The sequence below is a fragment of the Delphinus delphis genome, chromosome 19 (genome assembly GCF_949987515.2).
Source record: "Delphinus delphis chromosome 19, mDelDel1.2, whole genome shotgun sequence".
Classification (NCBI taxonomy): Eukaryota; Metazoa; Chordata; class Mammalia; order Artiodactyla; family Delphinidae; genus Delphinus; species Delphinus delphis.
Window position 1 is genome coordinate 8,125,154 of NC_082701.1, and position 21,278 is coordinate 8,146,431.

At 43.9% G+C, this 21,278-nt stretch overlaps 1 protein-coding gene across 2 annotated transcripts in view; it reads right to left on the bottom strand.

Moving 5' to 3' along the window:
• Positions 1-21,278, bottom strand: part of RNF157 (ring finger protein 157) — a 79,915-nt gene that overhangs the window by 27,265 nt on the left and 31,372 nt on the right. For both annotated transcript variants that reach the window (XM_059996672.1, XM_059996671.1), the window contains exon 3: positions 1,644-1,732. In XM_059996672.1, coding sequence (XP_059852655.1) covers positions 1,644-1,732 — 89 coding nt within the window. The remainder of the gene's footprint in view (positions 1-1,643; positions 1,733-21,278) is intronic.

The following is a 21,278-nucleotide window of genomic DNA, read 5'->3' on the forward strand; positions in this document are numbered from 1 at the left end:
CCGTCCCCAGGGTTGACCCCGGGGGTGTGAGCAGCTGGGGAGGCAGTTGAAAACCTCAGGGACAAATAAAATATTAAAAAACTGAGACAGAAAACAGATTAGTGGCTGCTTAGGCCGGGAAGAGGGGTTTCGGGGGGAAATGAGGGATGATTAATAATGAGTATCGGGTAATAATGAGTATCGGGTAATAATGAGTATCGGGTTTCTTTTCGGGGTGAAGAAAATGTTCTAAAATTAGATAGTAGTGATGGTTGCACGACTCTGTGAATAACTAAAAATCACTGAATCGGGGGACTTCCCTGGTGGCACAGCGTATAAGACTCCGCGATCCCAATGCAGGGCACCCGGGTTTGATCCCCGCTCAGGGAACTAGATTCCACGTGCATGCCGCAACTAAGAGTTCACATGCCGCAATTAAAGAGTTTGCATGCCACAACTAAGGAGCCTGCCTGCCGCAACTAAGACCTGGTGCAACCAAATAAAAAAATAAATACTAAAAAAAAAAAAAAATCACTGAATTGTACACTTTAAATGAATGAACTGTATGGTATATGAACTATATCTCAATGAAGTGGTTATATTTTATTCCTAACAATTTATTTTTTAAGTTTTTTTTTTTGATGTGGACCATTTTTAAAGTCTTTATTGAATTTGTTACCATATTGCTTCTGTTTTATATTTTGGTTTTTTGGCCTCGAGGCATGTGGGATCTTAGCTCCCTGAGCAGGGATCGAACCCACACCCCCTGCATTGGAAGTCTTAACCACTGGACCACCAGCGAAGTCCCCGAAGTGGTTGTATTTTAAAAAGATGATCAGAGAGAAATAAACTCCCTGATCTATACAAGCATAAAATGCTCTCCGAGTCATCTTCCTTTGTCAACTGAGAAGAATGTGGGACCTCTGGTTTGCCCTAACCAAATCTGTCTCCCCAGGGAACCAGTGAGTCTTAGTAGACAGACTTGCTATCTGGAGAGCAGCATCTGTTTAAAAATCACATTACCTCTGGGACTTCCCTGGTGGTCCAGGGTTAGAACTCCGTGCTCCCATTGCAGGGGGCCCGGGTTCAATCCCCAGTCAGGGAACTAAGATCCCACAAGCCTTGCCATGCAGCCAAAAAAAAAAAAAGAAAAAAGAAAAAAAAATTGTGCTATCTCAGGGACAGCACAAAGAAGACAGATGCTGATGATAATTAGTACTGACAGTGGTGATTAAACAACAAACCCAGTGCACCAGAGGAAGGGCACATGAGATTAAGAATAAATTACAAAGGAAATATAGGCAATAAAATAAGGATTTCCTGCACCAAGTTCAAACATCCCATCTTCACACAGGCTTGTCGAGGTATCTGCAGAATTCACTTTCTCCTCCAACTGTTCTTTTTCTGGAAGGTTCACCAAATCGGGGTAATCATGACAGCTTCCAGGAGAGTGAAAGTTCTTCCCAAACACTGACTATCAGAGAAAGTTCTGAACAATCTAGGTGCGGAGACCCCTCATGCCAGCAGCCCACGGCCCGGAGGCCTAGAGGCCGGGCTCCGGGTCTGACAGAAACCGCTCTGTGGGTCCCCTGGGGAGTCGGCTGCCCCTTCACGAAGAAGGGCCCCTGGAACCTGGCCCCCGCCGGCTGGGAACTTGAACTTACTTGACGAGTCTTAGTGTATCCTTTCGGATGTTGATCAGGCTTCTCAGAGTCTTCACTGGTTCTTGGGGAGGAGGGGCAGCGTAAGGAAACTGTGTCGGAAACAAAGTGGGAGAAGACTGTGTTTAGAAAGACGGATAACCATAGTAAGGGGACGTGCTCGAGGTCACAGCTACTGGGAGAGCTGGGATCCGACTTGGTGTCCAAAGCGCTACATTTATCTGCTTTTCCCATTAGATGAAGCTTATGTGAGTCAGCATTCAAAATGCGGACACCTAATAAAAACTCCCACTGAAGTTCCAAATACCAAGGGACACACGGTGGCTGAGTTAATCACAAAAGGCTTTTCCACCTGACCTTACACAACGGGGAGCCGGACCTGCAAGGATTTTCCTTTAGTGAAGCCACATGGTGTCTGAGGAATTTAGGAACTGCAAACACAAGAGAACCCCATCATGTGTACAGAGTGGAGGTCTGCAAACAGTGAAGAACAAATTTCCTCCGCAGCTGATCATATAAAGGAGAGCTTTTTTAAAAGAACGTGAGCCAAAGAGCTCTTTTGGGGTCATCAAAGGTTTGTGGTTGCCCATCACTTACCTCACGCTTTCACTCTCTTTCCCTGTTTAAACATGTGGGTTTGGAGTTGTGAGTTGATGACAATGAGGAGATGAGAAAGGGGACACAGTAGAACATTTCACTGGGAACGGCTTTGAGAAGATTGAGTGATTTAAAATGTTCCCGTTATTCTTATAACGTCATTTGGGCAGTAAACATTTTTTACATGTGATTCCCAGAAGACCTACTAGTGTTTGGAGCTTTGCAAAACCGTGGTCCTCTTAGCTCTGAAGAGTCTACCCCCTCGTGCGGGTCTCAGAAAACAGAACGTCCACATGAAACTCTGTGTCTTCCCAGATTTTTGCTGTTTTACTTGGGAAACATAATTGAACCTATGGTACGTCTGATTTTGTGTATTGTGATCCCTGATACTTCATGTGCATGAATGTGACCCTTAAGAAAATACATTGAATCCAAACTATCAGCTGTGCGTTCAGATTATTGCTTTGTGGGTATTGTGTAGCAACATTTTATTTTTTCACTGATACCTTAAACGTATATTCTGTTTTTTTTTTTTTTTTTTTTTTTGGCCATGCAGCGCATCTTGTGGGATCTTAGTTCCCCGACCAAGGATCGAACCCCAGGCCCTCTGCAGTGGAAGTGTGGAGTCCTAACCACTGGACCGCCAGGGAATTCTCACCTTAAACATATATTCTTTTAAAATATATGACAGTTGGTTTTTCTGATTACAAAGCAATACACGTTTAAGCAGAAAACTTGAAAAACACAAAAAAGTACAAAACCAGTCATGATTTCACTACTCGGTGATACCAAAGTTAACATTTGCAGAATGTGTCTTTTGGGATAGGCATCCATCCACCCACCCACCTCCTCCCTCCCTCCCCCCGCTCTATCTCTCTGCACTGTTTCAAACTGTACCTACTCTTTTATTGTCTCTCTTTCACTTAGAAAGATGTGGCAAATGTTTTAAAGCCTATAATTTGACAATATAACTACACACATTAGAGACAGGGGCCTACTTTAATCAATTCCACATTATTCAGTGTTTTCAGTTGGTTTTACTTTTTTTTTTTTTTTTTTCTGATATAAATGTCGTGGTGAATGCTTTGTCCCTACATTTCTGCGTGCCTCTTTGATTATTTCCTTAAGACATTCCTAGAAGTGGAATTACTGGATCAAAGAGTAAGCATATTTTTAAGACTTTTAAAACTATTTTGCCAAATTGTTCTCCGGAAAAGCTGATTGCAACTCTGCCCTCCTGCTTGCAGCGTATCAGGAGGCTTTTATACAGGAAAGCTGAAATCCTATAGTTCAGATCCCATCTGTGGCCCATTTCTCCACACACCCCCCACCCCCTTTGCTGGGCTGTCACACTAAAAGAATTTAAAACAATTTTTAAATAAGCTTAAGCAAAAAGTAATTAGGCAGGAAAACCCAACACAAATGCTTGTCTATTCTAAAGCCAAAATAAATGACTTTGGGATTAAAATTTTTTTCTGGAGTAGCGAAGTTAATCATATTCATTTGCACGGGTACTTGGGAGTTATCCTTAACTCCTACCTGAGTTCAAAAAAAACCCAGAGGTTTTCCCTTCACTCTTTGCCCTTTCCCCTCTATATCCTCCCTACCCCCGCAAAAAAAAAAGAAAAACAAAAGGAAGGCGGGGTGGGGGGGAGTTAGCGTTCTTCACCTTCCGTTTAGAATATTACATTTGATGATAACTGGCAATGGAACACAAGTTATTCGCTGCTCAGGGAAAGGCAACCGTGGGATCAATTGTTTATATACATAAACTATCCTTATAGTATAATAAATCCACGCTTACATTTTTAGCTCTTTACCCTCTGCCCCGCCAAAAGAAAACCATTGAAAATCTGTTTAGGAGAAACTAATCCTGTTTGTAGGCTCTTACCTACCAAAGCTTCTGCCTTAATGGCCATTCACGTACCCAATCAGAGTCTACCGGCAACACTCAGTGCTGAGTGTAAAGAAAGACTTAAAGTGGAAAAGATAAGGTCCTGCTCCTTCAGGAAGCAGCATTATAAGGAAGATGATATAGTTGCACAAATAACTGTAACACTAAACAGAAATGCCACAAAAAGGGCAACGATACAGGAAGTGATCGCTTCTGGCTGAGGTAATCCAGAAGGCTTCATGGAGGAGGTGGTATTTGATCTGGGATCTTGAAGGATAAACGTAATTTGTAAATTCAGAGATGACAGGGAAGACAGAGGAGACAGCAGGAACAGAGGCAAACTAAAGAAAATACTCTGCTCTTAGAGTCGCCTCCCCTACCTCTCTAGGCCAGGTTAGCCCACCGTGACTCTAAGCTTCTTCGTGGAAAAAAAAAAAAAAAAAAAAAAAAAAAAAAAGCTTCTTCGTGATCTTCGCTTTTAAAACGATCATTTATTGAGCACTTACTAGGTGCCGGGCACTATACTAAGCTCTTTACATACATTATCTTAGTTATCCTTGGAACAATCCTGTGAGGGAGAGATAGTTCTTCCCTTTTTGCAGATAAGGACATTGACATAGCAACAGGTTCAGTATCACCTTCCAAAGTCCCACAAGTTTTAGGGAGAAGAGTTGAGGTTTGAATACATTCTACCTCCATCTTTCTCTAAGATACTCCTGGATACAGCTGCTTAACCTAGAGATGACGAAGGGATTGAAGTACCAGTTATTAAAAGATCTGAAGGGGCTTCCCTGGTGGCGCAGTGGTTGGGAGTCCGCCTGCCGATGCAGGGGACACGGGTTCGTGCCTCAGTCCGGGAAGATCCCACATGCCACGGAGCGGCTGGGCCCGTGAGCCATGGCCGCTGAGCCTGCGCGTCCGGAGCCTGTGCTCCGCAAGGGGAGAGGCCACAACAGTGAGAGGCCCGCGTACCGCAAAAAAAAAAAAAAAAAAAAAAAAAAGGATCTGAAAACACTAACCTATGTCTTTGTTCATTCTTTTTTCTTAGCAAGGCACTGATGAACTTTTTTGTTTGCCTACAGTACCTCTTTAGCACATGCACCATTACTGTATTATATTTAGAGCAAGAAAAAGTATCTTAGTTCACTTCAAGACCAGAGATTTCACTCCTATGCTAACAGATACGTGTGACATGAAAGCAAAGTAACATCTTCTTGGGACCGAAGGAGATGAAGGTCAGGATGGACTCGGGTCCAAGCACCACCCCGAAGGAGCCGCTCACCGGTCACTCCACTGTGCTCAGAACAGCATCAATAACCGTTTCTCAGTTCACATCCACAGTTTCCACTTGCTTTCTTATGACCTTGGAACCGTCATTTTCTCAGCCCCAGTTGTACCTCATTAGGGAGTGAGTGATGACAAGAAAGGTCAGACAGAATTTATTTTTCTCAGATGCAAGCGCTCTGGCATAACTAGGCCAGTAAATGGGGAGAAGTGGCCTTTTCTGTCTTGCACACAACATGCCGCCAGGCGCACAGATGGAGGAGGACCCACAGGCCTTCTGCAAGCCGTATCCTCACTTCTTGCCTCAAGCTCAGTATGGGCTTCGGAGACGTCTTCCCGTTTCTCAGACAACATCCTGGAGTACATAAACTCTCACCACCTTACGAAGGACCTTAAAAACAGCTTCCAGAATTCTCTTTCACTTTTCATAATGAAGACAGGCTTATAAAGACTAATGTGCAAAGAATGAAATCGGGTCTGCTCAGGGACTTGTGGCCCAAACCTGCCGGGTCAGTAATGTGTTGACAGAGAACTAAGGCTCAGGTCCCTCCACTCTATTCATCTAAGCAGAAATGCTGCCAGAAGAAAGCCCTCTTAATGGGGTAAAATTTGGGTAACTGTTGCAATGACAGCTTGCCAATGCCCATCCATGAAAAAAGGGAACACAGGGAAACGTTTACTGAGTACTTACTACGGGCCGGGCGTCGTGCTGGGTTCTTTAGATTTTTTTTCATTTTACTTTATTTCATTTATAAAATATGTATAACATGAAATGTATCACCTTAGCCATTTTTAAGCACGCAGTCCAGTGGCAGCAAACGCATTCACATGTCCTGTGCTGTCGTCACTACCGTGGAGCTCTGGTTTAGATAAATTCTTACTTAATATTCTAAACACTAGTAGACATGCCGGCCATGCCCACCAGTCTGTAGAAGATACAAAGGTATATTCAGGGTGTGACGTCAGAGAACGTCAGCAGAAGCAGGGGAGATGTTCATCACTGTTTACCTTCTGCCCAAGATGCTCCAATATGTGTTACTGATAGATACTCCTAAAGTACGGTGGTTTCTCCTCTAAATTATTTTTGAAGAACAAAGACATCTGCCAATTCATTCAACACCTTCACTATGCCCTGAGCGCTATGCTAGCCTGGATTCGGTGATGGACCAGGCACGCCTCTCTTAGTTCCACCTGTAAGGGGCCCACAACAGAGCTTGCATCTGGCGCCCTGCACTCAGGTACCAGCAGCGAACCGCCCCCCACCCCCCAGGACCGGCCTGCTTGTGTCCGCGCTGAAATAACCCTAAATCTCAGAATAATTTAAATCCCAAGCACCTCAAGCCCAGGATGGGGGTATAGTACCCACTCAGCCAGAGGAAGTCTTTCAATGGGCCCCAGGGGGTTGGCGATCAACGGCTCATATGAATACAGAGCAAGCTGCCTCTTTGACCTTTTATCCTGGTGCTCGTCAGTTTCCTTGTTAGTTTTCCTTACACCAGCAAAGTGCCACTTGGCGGGCAAATGTGGAACTGCTGGTTTAGATAGACCGGATAAGGATATGGCTGTGTGTGTGTGTGTGTGTGTGTGTGTGTGTGTGTGTCGGGGTACACATATGTATATATTCATATACACATATATGTATGTATATATCAACCATGTATCCTAGATTTTCTAACCATTCTAATTTCAAGTATTTTGTTAAACTACCCCCCATATCTGCACTCACATTTTTGCTGTAGAAAATATGGTCCCAGTGCATACGCGATAAAAGGATCTTACTTCAATTGTAAATTATTGGGTAATTCCCAGTAGTCTGTAAAAGGGCCTATAACCCATTCATAAAAATAAATAATCAATTTCCATAAAAAGGTTTTTTTTAAGGTACATAATTTGCTAACATTTGCTATTAGATTCAGGCCTGACCCTATACACACATAGCATCCTGGATTTGGCCACTGGGAACTCCCTCAGTTGGCTCCTGTGTCCTTTTGACTCGCCCCATCACTTTTTGAGCACTTCCTTACTTTCTGGCACCACAAGATATTCCAAGTTGATGTTGTGTTTCTCTGTCCCCTCCCTGGAATTGATCACGTCTCCAAGGATCCCTGGTTCCTTTTTAGAGACGTCTACCTCAGACCACCATGTATTCACTAATCTTTTACCAGTGAACACTTGCTCTGCTTCCAGTTTTCAATATTACAAACAATGATGCAATAAACATTCCCTGAAAGGAAACTTAATAGGAAAAAGGAGGGGGGGGGGTGATGTAAAAGAAAAACAAATGAATATGACCTAATGCAGTTTTTACTTAAGAAGAAAAAAGCCCCAAATGCCAAAAATCTGCCTCTGAAGAGAAAGGAAATTATTTTTAGGCAATTTATGACTAAAAGAGAAAAGTACTCATTTTACACATAGACATGTAATATTTGTATCAGAGAAAGAAATAATAGTTAATATGGAAATCAACATCTGGGATCATATGAATAGCTCATTTACAGCCCTCATTTACATAAGCGCTCGCTTTTATAGATTTTAGGGGTTTTATATTTAAAATTCAGTTCCTTCTTATTTGATGCCTGGTTACTTTCTCAGCTTTCTCTACTTCCCCTCTTCTCAGCTATGTAGTGTGTCCAAGACTTACCAGTGGATATATTTAGACTTGTGATACTTTATAACATTTTCTTAGATCCACATCAGGGAGAACAGTTTACTCGGGTTGAATGATGTGAAATGAATACAAATTTGCCTATTTAACCAGCTGTAGCCCTGGGACAGACTGTACTGTGCCTGCTGTCCACCAAAACATCAATGAGCTATATTTACAGCAGTAAAACCCCTTTTCACTAATTTTCCATCCAATCCTCGTGGGGAGTCAATCACCCATGTAGAAAGGCTGGTGACCACAAAGCTGACAAGATGTGAAAAGACATTTTTTTCACTCAAATCAAAGATGTGAGGGAGATACCACGAGGGTGTCACATGATGACCTTAACTCAAAGATGCTCTGTGTTCAGGTTTGCTTACCAAAGGAATCCACTCAAGATGGCAGTCTATCTATAGTCTGTTAACTCCTCCGCTGGGTCCCCTGGCAGGGTGCACATGGGACCAATGTCCTGGCTCTATGACATCACCTCTAAGGTTGATCTTTCCAAAATATTTAAACCCTACTACGAGTACGCCCAGTTAACCAGTTCTCTTTGATAACAAGAGCATGAAAGATCTACTGCAGAGAAAAGCACCCATCACAAAATCGCCCTGGTCTCTGTGAACAACCGTCACAGACCCATTTCCTCCCTCTACTTATGGTTTGGGTCTTGACTCATATCGTTCAGGAGTACTCAGACCGGGCAACAGGTTGCGTACACGCTAACATCAAATACACCTCCAGGGCTACGTGTGCTGCTTTGACGACAAGTGAAACCTACTCAACTTCCGGTTCCCCTGACTGAAAGCCCCTCCCATCGGGATAAAACACTACCCAGTCATCCTGTGCTTCTACAATAAAAGTATCTTTCTGAAGATGAGCTGCTTTTAGATACAAAGGGTTGTGACTAACACCAGCTCATTTTAAGGAGAGTTAAAAGGGAAAAAAAGGCTTTTAGTAAAGCAGACACTGTCATCTTTTCCCTCCAGCAAGTTGGTAAATAATGACTAATGGTCAGAGAAACGACTCCTTTCAGACCAGCACCCCATTCTAGATGCCTGACTTCCACATTTCATCTGGTCAGGAGACTGGTAACCCAGCTCACAAATAAGAATCCAGTTTTAAGTAAGAGATTTTGAGATGCTTAATAGTGTAGGTAAAGAATATGCTCAAACACCAGTATCAGCCAAAACAGGTATTTTATTTTTGGGTTTTTTTTTTTTTTTTTTTTTTTTTTGGTATGCGGACCTCTCACTGTTGTGGCCTCTCGCGCTGCGGAGCACAGGCTCCGGACGCGCAGGCTCAGTGGCCATGGCTCACGGGCCTAGCCGCTCCGCGGCATGTGGGATCTTCCCGGACCGGGGCGCGAACCCGCGTCCCCTGCATCGGCAGGCGGACTCTCAACCACTGCGCCACCAGGGAAGCCCTAAAACAGGTATTTGAAAATACATAACAATAAAGCAGAAACTAACACACCACTGTAAAGCAATTATACTCCAATAAAGATGTTAAAAAAATTAAAAAATAATTAAAACAATAAAATACACAACATATATATTTTTTCCAAAGAAGCATATGAATGTTCTAATGCCACCAAGTATTAGTTTTCCAGTCATTTTATTTAACAGAGGTGTTTTCAGTAGGCCAGTTATGAAGAAGAGCAAGTGGACCGAAGTCCTCCTCAGTCTATATTTTAAAAACTAAAAACTGTAAGCTGGTCTTCAAGTTGAAAAACTCCAAGCTGCCCACCTGTGCCCCTCCTGAAATATACTGACCCTAAAACTATCTCTGTAAGAGCCAAGATCAATTACAAGAGTTTCAAGTCTCCATCTCATATTTCTGCAAGGAAATATGCTCTGAGGGGCTTCCCTGGTGGTCCAGCTGTAAAGAATCTACCTTACAATGCAGGGGACGGGGGTTCGATCCCTGGTCAGGGAACTAAGATCCCACATGCCACGGGGCAACTAAGCCCATGCGCCACAACTACTGAGCTCACGCGCCTCAACTAGAGCCCACGTGCCGCAAACTACATAGCCCACGTGCTCTGGAACCCGTGCACCACAACTAGAGAAGAGAAAAACCCACACGCCACAACTAGAGAGAAGCCCGCGCACCAGAACGAAGAGCCCGCACGCCTCAACGAAGATCCCGCGTGCCGCAGCTGAGACCCAATGCAGCCAAAAATAAATTAAATAAATAAATAATAAATAAATCTTAAAAAAAATATGCTGAAGTCTGCTATGTTAGGAATCTCAGCTTCAGAAAAAGAATAGTATGAAATACAGAAACATTTAAGTTTATAAGCCAATCAAATACAGAATTCTAAGCCCAGGTAAGGTCAGTTTCTTTGGCTAAGCTACCTATTTGCAGATACAGCCCTAGGCCCAGGAAGAAGGCCATTAGTAATTCAAAAACCCTAATGAGATTTTATTTTGGTTAGCTCATCATGAGATATGGAAACCCCATATAACTAGAACAAAATAGCATAAAATAAAAACCTATATGTTATAAAGCAGAAAGTAACACACCATTGTAAAGCAATTATACTCCAATAAAGATGTAAAAATAAAAAAAGACCCAATACAGTCAAAAGATAAATAAATAAAAATAAAATAAAAAAAATTACTGCTGTTTATAAACAAAAACAAAAAACCCTATAGCATATGTATGATAGTTTTAATTTCTAAATTGTTAATACTAAGATCTGTAGGGACTTCCCTGGTGGTCCAGTGGTTAAGAATCCGCCTTCCAATGCAGGGGACGGGGATTTGATCCCTGGTCAGGGAGCTAGGATTCCACATGCTGCGGGGCAACTAAGCCAGCACCCCACAACTCCAGAGCCAACGCGCCACAACTAGAGAGAAGCCCACACGCCTCAATGAAAGATCCCGCGTGCCACAACTAAGACCCAACACAGCCAAAAATAAATAAATAAATATTTAATTTAAAAAAAGATCTGTAATTTGCAGCTAATTTAACAAGGTACCAATCTGTTTCACTTTGCCCTGCTAAGCTTCCAAAAGTCTTGAGAGCTCTGATTATTCTTCACTCACTCCTTAATAGCAGTGCGTAGGACTGGTTAAGAATCCGCCTGCCTGTACGGGGGACACAGGTTTGAGCCCTGGTCCGGGAAGATCCCACATGTCAGGGAGCAGCTAAGCCTGTGCGCCACGACTACTGAGCCTGTGCTCTAGAGCCCGCGAGCCACAACTTCTGAGCCCGCACACCACAACTGCTGAAGCCTGCGTGCCTAGAGCCTGTGCTCTGCAACAAGAGAAGCCACCGCAATGAGAAGCCCGCGCACCGCAATGAAGAGTAGGCCCCGCTCGCCGCAACTAGAGGACGCCCACGTGCAGCAACGAAGACCCAACGCAGCCAAAAATAAATTTAAAAAATAGCAGTGAGTAGCCAAGGTTATATAAACCAACTGAACTAATTTCTTTGGCTTACATATTAAATATATATTAAATATATTAAAGTCTAAGCTCACTTAAAGTCTGTCTGTAATGAAATCTAGAGCTAGAAGTATAACTCTTATGTTCTAGATGGTGAATCTCAGAGACAAAATACAAGTATTTACAATATATCATGCACAGAGTCCAATCCCAAGGTTGATTCACGTCACTGGCTTCTCTCTCATCCTGTGTTCCATCCTCATCCCTTCCTTGACCTCCTACCTGACATCTCTGTGTCCCTCCACCAGTCATCTATCACCTCTCAGTCCATCCTTGTAAGTCTTCACTCCTTTAACCACATCCTTCAACATCTCCAATTTTCCTATTCTCAGCCAACACTTCTCTATGGCTCTTCCTCTTTTTACTGATTTCCTGCATGCTATTAAGACCCTGGGCTTCTAAGCATCTTTACAGGCTTGTCAGAAGTGATTCCAGTTCATCAAGAAAAAAACAGGTGTCCTAGCATTAACCATAAGCTTTCTGAGACTAAAAGGAGCCAAGTTCCAAGTTTAAACGTAGTGCAAAAAAAGACGGCAAAACAGATAATGATTTCCCAAGAAGCAATACATGGTCATATCTCCTAACACAGTTAGTCTGGCTCCTAGGTTTATAATTCTCAGCCTGGCCAATTCAAAGATTCTTTAAGCACGACTTAATAATCTGCCAAGAAAGCACAGCCCCAGGATTAAGTGGGAAGTTCAGCAAGAGGATTTAGTGACTGGCTTCTAAACAAATCAATTATGGAAAAGGAAAGATTTGTAGTGGGTAAACCTGACAGAGCCCACCTTCACCAAGCGATCAAGGTTGCCATCACTGGGAGCATGTCATGAACTGTTACGTGCCTCTGATATGATGTAATAAGGGCACTTACCTCTGTGGTATTCTTTCCGCAAATCCATAACCCTAGTCTAATCACAAGAAAACATCAGAAAACCCAAATTGATGGGAGTTCTACAAAATATCTAACTAGTACATCTCAAAACTGTCATGGTCATGAAAAACAAGGAAAAACTGAGAAACTGTTAAAGATTGGAAGAAATGAAGGAGACGTGACAACCAAAGGTAACTGGGACTAAAAAAAGACATTAGTGGAAACACCGGTGTAGTCCTAATAAAATCTGTAGTTTTGAAAAATAGTAATGTACCTATGCTAATTTTTAGTTTGCATACATGCTCCATGGTTGTGTAAGACGTTAACATCAGAGATAGCTGGGTGGAGGGAATATGGGAATTCCCTACTACCTTTGCAATTCTTCTGTTAAGTATTTAAAAAAAAAAAAAAAACAAAGTTCAGCAAGAGAAGTGCTGAGAGGAAATGGAGAGCAAAGGATCCCAAAGTGGAAGGTGTAGGTCTTGGCCCTTCTATTAGTGGTTGTGCAATTTTACACAAATTGCTGTACCATACTAAGTCTCTATTTCCTCACCAGTAAAATGTGCTTGATAATAGCTACCTTATAATTTGTGAGATTAAAGGTTGTATTAGGGATTTCCCTGGTGGCACAGTGGTTAAGAATCTGCCTGCCAATGCAGGGGACACAGGTTCAAGTCCTGGTCCGGGAAGATCCCACATGCCGTGGAGCAACTAAGCCCGCAAGCCACAACTACTGAGCCCTCCCGCCACAACTACTGAAGCCCGCCTGCCTAGAGCCCATGCTCCGCAACAAAGAGAAGCCACCGCAGTGAGAAGCCCACGCACCGCAACGAAGAGTAGCCCCCGCTCGCCACAACTAGAGAAAGTCCGCACTGCAACGAAGACCCAATGCAGCCAATAAATAAATAAAAATAAAAATAAAGGTTGTATTAGTCCAGTCAGGAAAACAAACCACACCAGGTATTTTAACAGAGAATTTAATCGAACTGGTTAAACAGGCACCGGAGAACCAAAACACAAAAAGGGGACACCGAGCTGACACAGAGTCACCTCAGGAAGCGGCAACAACCCCTGGGGCTGAGGGAATCAAGGGGAGAGGTGGGGGCTATCAGCCTAGAGGCCCCCTGGGGGTGGGACTCTGGTCTCTGGGTACCACCCTTTCTCTTCCTCCAGCCCTGCAGACCCTCTGGCGCCCTCTGTTGGCAGAGCCTGGAAATGGAGAAACCTGGCCGAAGAGTCCCTGCCCCAGCATTACCCAGCCCAGGTTAGAGGGTGGTTTGGGACTGAGAGACAACAGCTGAACTGTTAACTGTGAAACAACTTTGTAGACTGTAAATGTTACCCACTGGTACTTATTATTTTCATTACTTCTATTAAGTGCCTGAGCTAACTCTCCCTCTTTTTTTTTTTTTTGCCACGCCACGCATCTTGCGGGGATCTCAGTTCCCCGACCAGGGGGTCGAACCCGTGACCCCTGCAGTGGAAGCACGGAGTCTTAACCACTGGACCCCCAGGGAAGCCCTCTCCCCTTCTTTCTTTAAAAAATATTTAACAGTATGGATTAACAGAGGATATGCACCTTTGGTGTTAAAAGCATTTAAATTTTTAATAAATGGAAAATATGGGACGACATTCTATTCTATAATTATAGCAAACTTTACCGCAAAGCTCGCTTTGTCAGAGCTGTCTTCTAAAGATAAAGCGTATGCCTGATTCATTTCTGTCATAGTCAGGGCTACTATTTTAGTTGAGTCAAATAAGTGTGTTCCTCAGGGATGCTATTTACATGTAACCAGGCTATTTGACCCAGAAGTCTTTGACTTTTATAGACTTTTGTAAGAACACTTTCATTACAATTTAAGGCCATTATGCATCTCTTTAAAAGCTGAAAAAGTTAACCAAATTTTTCTTTGAAATGCAACGCCAATACATATAGTTTCCCGTAAGCGGGGGCGGACCCTGACAACAGGAAACAGAGGTGAGAGTGTGCACACTTAGTTTCAGTAGGTTTCAAAGAAATGTCGAGGAACTTCCTACAACACAGATGCTTTAGTTTCACTGTTGAAAACCGCAGCAGTTCTTTGTGCCCTGGTTTGTTAAGAAACACAGCCTTAAACAACAAACCAAAAGTTCAAGCAGTACTTTCCAAGTCAGCAAAACTTATGTCACAAAGTAAAGTTCCTTTCTCAGAGCTTCTGGAAGCTCTGTCTACACTTCATTTATCACTTCCCTCTTTGTGTGTATATCGTGTCTGAGCTTCCTGCGAGATTATAAGCTTGAGGGCAAAGTCTAGGTTAGAGATATCTTTGTATCACCCAGAGTGATTAGACCAGCACACATAAAAGATAAAACTAGGTATGTGCAGACTGAATATATGAATAAGGTCTTCAGAAGAGCACAGCATGTGCCCATGGTGACCATCTGGGTTGTGCATACTTGCCCTGAACGGCAGGTTGGCACAATTAATACTCACAAAATAACTAAACAACAGATTGCCATGTGTTTTTTGTTTTTTATTTTATTATCTTTTTATTGAAGCGTAGTTGATTTACAATGCTGTGCCAATCTCTGTACAGCAGAGTGACTCCGTTTTATACATATAGACAATCGTGTTTTAATATTCTTTTCCATTATAGTTTTTCCCTGCTGCTGGGGTACTAGGATTGACCCCTCTGGCTGAGGGCTGCTGATGCAGAAGCAATGTTGACCCGCCCCCTGCCCCCCCCCCCCCCGCTACTGCCACGTGCACACACGGCATCTGGGGCACACGTCCACCGCCTCTTGTTGGTACATGGCCATAAGCAGGGGCTCCCTGGGCCACATGGACACCAGGCCACAGAGAGCACTGGCATGTCTGTGAACCACTCCTTCTTTTTTTTTTTTTGAACCACTCCTTCTTTCCAAGACATTCCTTTTTTTTTTTTTTTTAAAGTCAGGTTTATCGAGGTGTAATTTACAGCCAGTAAAATTCACCCATTTTAGTGTACAGTTCTATGAATTTTGACAAACGCTTACAGCTCTGTAACCACCATTGTAATCAAGGTATAGCACACTTCCATCCCCCCACAATGTTCCTTCATTCCCTTCTGCAGCCAACCCCTCCCTGCACCCAGCAGTGCCTAGCAACCATTCATCTGTTTCCCATCCCTACAGTTTTGTCCTTTCCAGAATGACAAGACACATTCTTTCCATGCTTAAATAAAATAGCCAAAGGCCTCACTGAACTCTGCACAGATCACCGTATGTTCAGCTGCCCTATGAGCCCCTCGTGTATATCTGGAGGGGAGAACACAGGGTCTGATGGGTGCAAAGGGCGGCAACATTCACTGCAGCGTGGATGACTTCACAAGCTCTACAGAGCGCAGGAGGCGTCTTCGTGAGCTGTGAAGCAGCTCTTCTACATCCAAAGACAAAGACCCTTATTTTAAACTGTCTCTCTATGGAATATCCCGGTTCCTTCTTCCATGATCGTATGGTACAAGACACAACCAGATTTCCTTCTGGTTTGGTTGAGCTTTTGGTATTAAAAGAAAACATAAATTACTGTAGCTGAAATAGAATATAGATTAATAAGAAAATTCTGTTAAGCTAAAAAGCTTGAGTTCCAGTAGAATGTCCTTCCAGCCTATCAGATTTGGCTTGACCGCACAGTGAGTTATTTTGTGCCTAGCAAAATACTGAACTTTTACTGAATTCTTTAAGAATCACTCAAGAGCTTCCTACACAACTTCAGGCTAACACGAAGCGGAGTACAAAGAACGTATAAATGCAAAAAAAGGGACAATTTCGAGTTCCCTGGCAAATCGAGAGCGAGGGAAATTGCAAATTACCTTCCAGCACAATACAAGGTCACATTACAGCTTTTTTTTTTTAATTTAAAATTTTTACGCACAGAAAATCCTTGCCCTATAATTTCAAAGCCCCAATTATACTGCTTACTCATTCCCTCTCTACTCTATGTAATAAATTATTTTATATTATATCTTATATTTCATATTAGATATATAAGTGGTTAGCTATCAAATTTTGAGATGTATAGGGCTTCCCTGGCGGTGCAGTGGTTAAGAATCGCCTGCCAATGCAGGGGACGCAGGTTCGAGCCCTGGCCCAGGAAGATCCCACATGCTGTGGAGCAACTAAGCCCATGTGCCACAACTACTGAGCCTGTGCTCTAGAGCTCGAGCGCCACAACTACTGAGCCCGCATGCCACAACTACTGAAGCCCGTGCGCCTAGAGCCCATGCTCTGCAACAAGAGAAGCCACCGCAATAAGAAGCCCACGCACTGCAACGAAGAGTAGCCCCCGCTCACCGCAACTAAAGCCCGCGTGCAGCAATAAAGACCCGATGCAGCCAAAAACAAAAATAAATAAATTTATTAAAAAATTTGAGATGTAGTTTGAAGAAATGATAGAGAATTTAAAGTCAAACAGTGCTTCCCAGCTCCCATCAGCACAGATTTGAAAATGTGAAGAAATGAATGCAAAGGTTTAGGACAGACCTCCCAGCGCCCACAACAGATTAAACACTTGTACTGACTTCTGCTCCCTCTGAATTCCCACTGAAATGACAGCAAAGGGATTGAAAGAGAAGAAAAAAAAGTCTAAAACCACAAGAACAGAGAGAATGGGAGAGGAAATAAATAATTGGAAGCTGTATCACACACAGACAAGTGGAAGCTGATTTAGGAGAACAGAAAAGGCTGAAATTCGAAACGGCAGAAACATATTTATGCCCAGAATCCCAGAAAGGCTTAGGAATTGGAGGCAGCAGGTCGTCATAAAAGCGGGGTACACTGAGGTTTGAAAGAGGAGACTGGGAAGGTCTGAATGAAGAGCATTTCGACTCTGAGATCTTTTCCCAGACGCCAGGTGGCCAGGAGGCCACCTGTCCCCTCTCTAAGAGAAGACGTTTATCAATCAGAGGATTTGACAGTCCCAGGGACACCGGGCACAACCAAGGGCAAGGGAGCTCTTTGAAAACACGGGCCTAAGTCAAGGTCTCCATACGGAGGCTTGCTGAGACCACACAGCCCCTTCCCCGCTCATCTCCTGGAACCCAGCCGTCAGACTTTCAACCCCTTCCCCTCTGTCCCCCACCCCCAGGCTGGACATGAGTGGATTCTTCACTGGAGAAACTAGTTACCGTCGCTTGATTTATGACAAAGGCGATCCTGCAGTGCTGTGAGAAATGATGGATGGTCTTTTCCACGGTCGGTGCTGGGTCAATTTAAACAAAAGAAAAAGGAGGAAAAGAACCTTGGTCCCTACTTCACAGCACACCCCAAAATCAATTCCAGATGGATGACAAGCCTAAGTGTGAAAGGTTAAACAAAGCTATTAGAGGAAAATCAGAGCATCTTCATGACTTTGGTATTTGAAAGATTTCTTAAATAGGATACAAAAAGTGCTACCATATAAGAAAAAACTGATAAATTGGACTATATTAACATTTAGAACTTCTGTTCAACTAAAGATACTGGGAAGAGAGTGAAAAGGCATAAGCTTCAAAGTTGCTAAGAGACTAGATCGTAAATGTTCTCACCACAAAAAAGAAATAATAATTACGGGCCCTGATGCTGGTGTTAGCTAACACGTTGGTAGTAATCATATTGCAATATATAAATTTATCAAATCAACACACTGTACACCTCACACTAACACAATGTTCTACGTCAATTATATCTCAATAAAAATAAATTAATTAGTATTCGTTTTTTATTTTTGGCTACGCTGTGCGGCTTGTGGGATCTCAGCTCCCCAACCAGGGATTGAACCCGGGCCACAGCAGCGAAAGCACTGAGTCCTAACCACTGGTCCACCAGGGAACTCCATAAATAAATGATTTTTAAAAAGAGAGAGTGAAAAGCAAGCAGAGCCTAGGAGAAGATATTTGCAATGTATTTACCTGAGAAAGGACTCATGTTTTCCTTATTATTTCCTCACTAAGAAAGAAAAAGCAGCTCAGCTAAGAGAAGAGATTTGAACTGACACTTCGCAAAGGAGGGATCCAAACGGCCAATAAATATATGTAAAGGTGCTCAACCTCATGAGTCATCAGGAAAATGGAAGTTAATTCTGCACTCCCACCAGAAGGGCTGTGATGAAAAAGATGGAAAATACTAGGTGCTGCGGACTCCAAACACTCCGGATAGGAGTACAATTAGTATCGTTGCTTTGGAAAACTGCTTGGCAGTATCTTCTACAGTATGCTGTGCGCCCCAGCAATGCCAACTGTGGGCGCTCTCCTACAAATACGCGTACACGTGCCGAACAAAATACACACAATATTGCGTTCGTTCGGGTAGTGAGTACGTTCGTTGTTCAATAAAGTCCTTCGTGAACATGAACACTGTCTCAGTTTCACTTAAAACCGAACGAGCTTTTTGGCCAACCCAATAGAATGTTCGCGACAGCACGGCGAGGGGTACAAAAGGCCAGCCCCCTGTCCTCGAGATGGGGGTAGTCTGTGGTGCAGGCTGTACTCCAGAGCTTTCCCGAAGGGCCAGGCAGAAGCGAGTCTGTGCCAAGACCACACTGCTGCTTAGTTTTGCTCCCCTGCCCCGTCTGGCTTCCGTTACGCCCCTTCTCCAAAGAGCACTTCTTCAATAAAGAGTTTTCACAACAATCTCCAGTGCAGGTTTGCTTCCAGAGTCTGCCTTAGACCAGGTGGCATCAGAAGTTGCCTACGGAAGTGGGTTCAGCAGGTGGAATTCTGGGGGTGGGTCGCTTACCAGCCGGCTGGCAACGTGGACCCATCAGTGGGGTGACGGCCCCTGGGGTGCTGTAGTAGTGCGACCTGTGGCTGGGGACGCACTGACTGGTTTAACGTCTCTGGTACAGGAGGTGCAGAAGAAATGGTCACGAGAAGGACTGTGGAACTGGGTGGCTGTTGTTAAGAGCCGTCTGCCCAGTGAAAACGGAAAAAGACAGTCTCGGATACAACCACCAGCTACTTGAAGCCAAGTGTGACCGTCAGCCAGCCTAAAGACACTTCCCTCTCTCGGGCTCAGGACCTGACGCTTAGGGGTGGCAGCTCTAAGAAGGCTGAACTCAGCCCAGGCAAGTCTCCTACATCAAAGTCAGGGCCCTGTTGGAAAGGGTGAACTCTAAGGCCTGAGATGGGGATGTCTGTATCTATTTACTTGAGAACTGTGAACCCCAGATTCTCTGGGCCCGCAAAGTGGAAAATAGAGGAATCCCCCTTGCTTGAAGACCACGGCAGCAGTCTCGAACAAGACAAGCCTCTTACAGGACACCGCTTGCCCTACAAGGGACTGCCCCCATCTTCCTCCTGGCTGCATCGCTCACTCGGGGCCAGCTGGGCCGGCTAAGAGAGGAGGGGTTATTATTCCAAACATCCCAGGGGACCGGGTGGACACACGTGTTGGCAGGAGCTGGAAGGATGTGTGGGTCCTCAGGGTGCTGCTCATGGGTGTGGCCTACAGAGCAGAATAGAGCAGAATGAGGAGGAGCTGCTGACCCGAGGACATCCTCTCATGACTCAAAATTAACACCCTGGCCAAGGCCTGGGTCTCATAGGTGCTGGGGGAGGGGGCCTCTTAGGAGCCTGGAAGAGCAATGGACCACACTAAGTGATTCCAGAACTGGCACAGACGTCTTTGGAAGCAAAGACCAAAAGGTTTGGAGGAGCCGGCACGCTAGAATGGCTTTGGCACATAAAGCAGGGAAACCCATGAGCTGGCCGTACCCTTTGGGAGGGCCCGGGAGATACAGTCTGAGTACCAAAGCCTAGACTCTGCCTCTTATGTTGGTTACCAGCACTGATTCTGCCTCACGGATCAGGGCCCTCTTCGTTATTCCGGCTGCAACCTGAGATCAGACCTCATCAGATCTCATCTGGACAACCGTAATAATAATAATCTCTTAATTGATTTTCTACATTGTCATCTGAGTGATCTTTCAAAATGTATATTAAATGACTCCCAGTTTATACCCCATGAATGGTTCCCCGTGCCTATGGGATAAATGTCCAAAGTTTGCAGGAAGGCACACAAGGCCCCTTGGTCTAGGCCGGGATGCACAGCCTTATCTCTTGCTGTGTCTCCCCTGCACCCTCTGGACCCTATACTTTAATTTTATTGAATCATCTGTAGAGCAGAGCTGTCACCTTGGTTAGACGCTTCTGTGCCTTTGCTCTTCGGGCCCTCCTCCAACTCGTGCATATGTCCTAGTTATAAAGTAAGTTCCTTCAGGCAGGGATTTCATTTTATCTTTGTATCTCTAGTGTTGAACATGAGCCTGGAGGATGATAGGGGTTCAGTCAAATGAACCCCTATGAAGGAATGACTGAATGAGTCAACCAATCAATGATTTGTGTAATGGGGGGGAGATCAACGCAGTCATGGCCTCATGATTATTGAAGAAAACTATCTTCTCAACTAGGACAGAAAGCAAATTATGATAAGAACGGAGAAGAAACTGTTTCCTTCTCCTTCTCTCCTTTGTTCTCCCAGTGCATAATTTTATAATCCAAATTGATTTTGAAATTCTTATATCGGGAAGGTAATCCACTAGGTCAACAGCTGCTAAACACTGTTCTTGTTCCTCATCATCTCCAGCAAAGTTTCTTCTCCAGAGAATTTTTTTTCCTTTCTCTCATAATTTCAGGCTACATTACAACCCCTTTCTATAGCTCTAATCCATAAAACTATACCCTGAAGCCTACACACCAGACACACAGAACCATGATCCCTGTCTTATATCCCTAAGCAATGCAGTAGATCTAATATGCAGTTAAGAAAGGAGCAATTAAAAAAAAAAAAGAAATCTGGGGCTTCCCTGGTGGTGCAGTGGTTAAGACTCCGTGCTCCCAATGTAGGGGGCCCAGGTTCGATCCCTGGTCCAGGAACTAGATCCCACATGCATGCCACA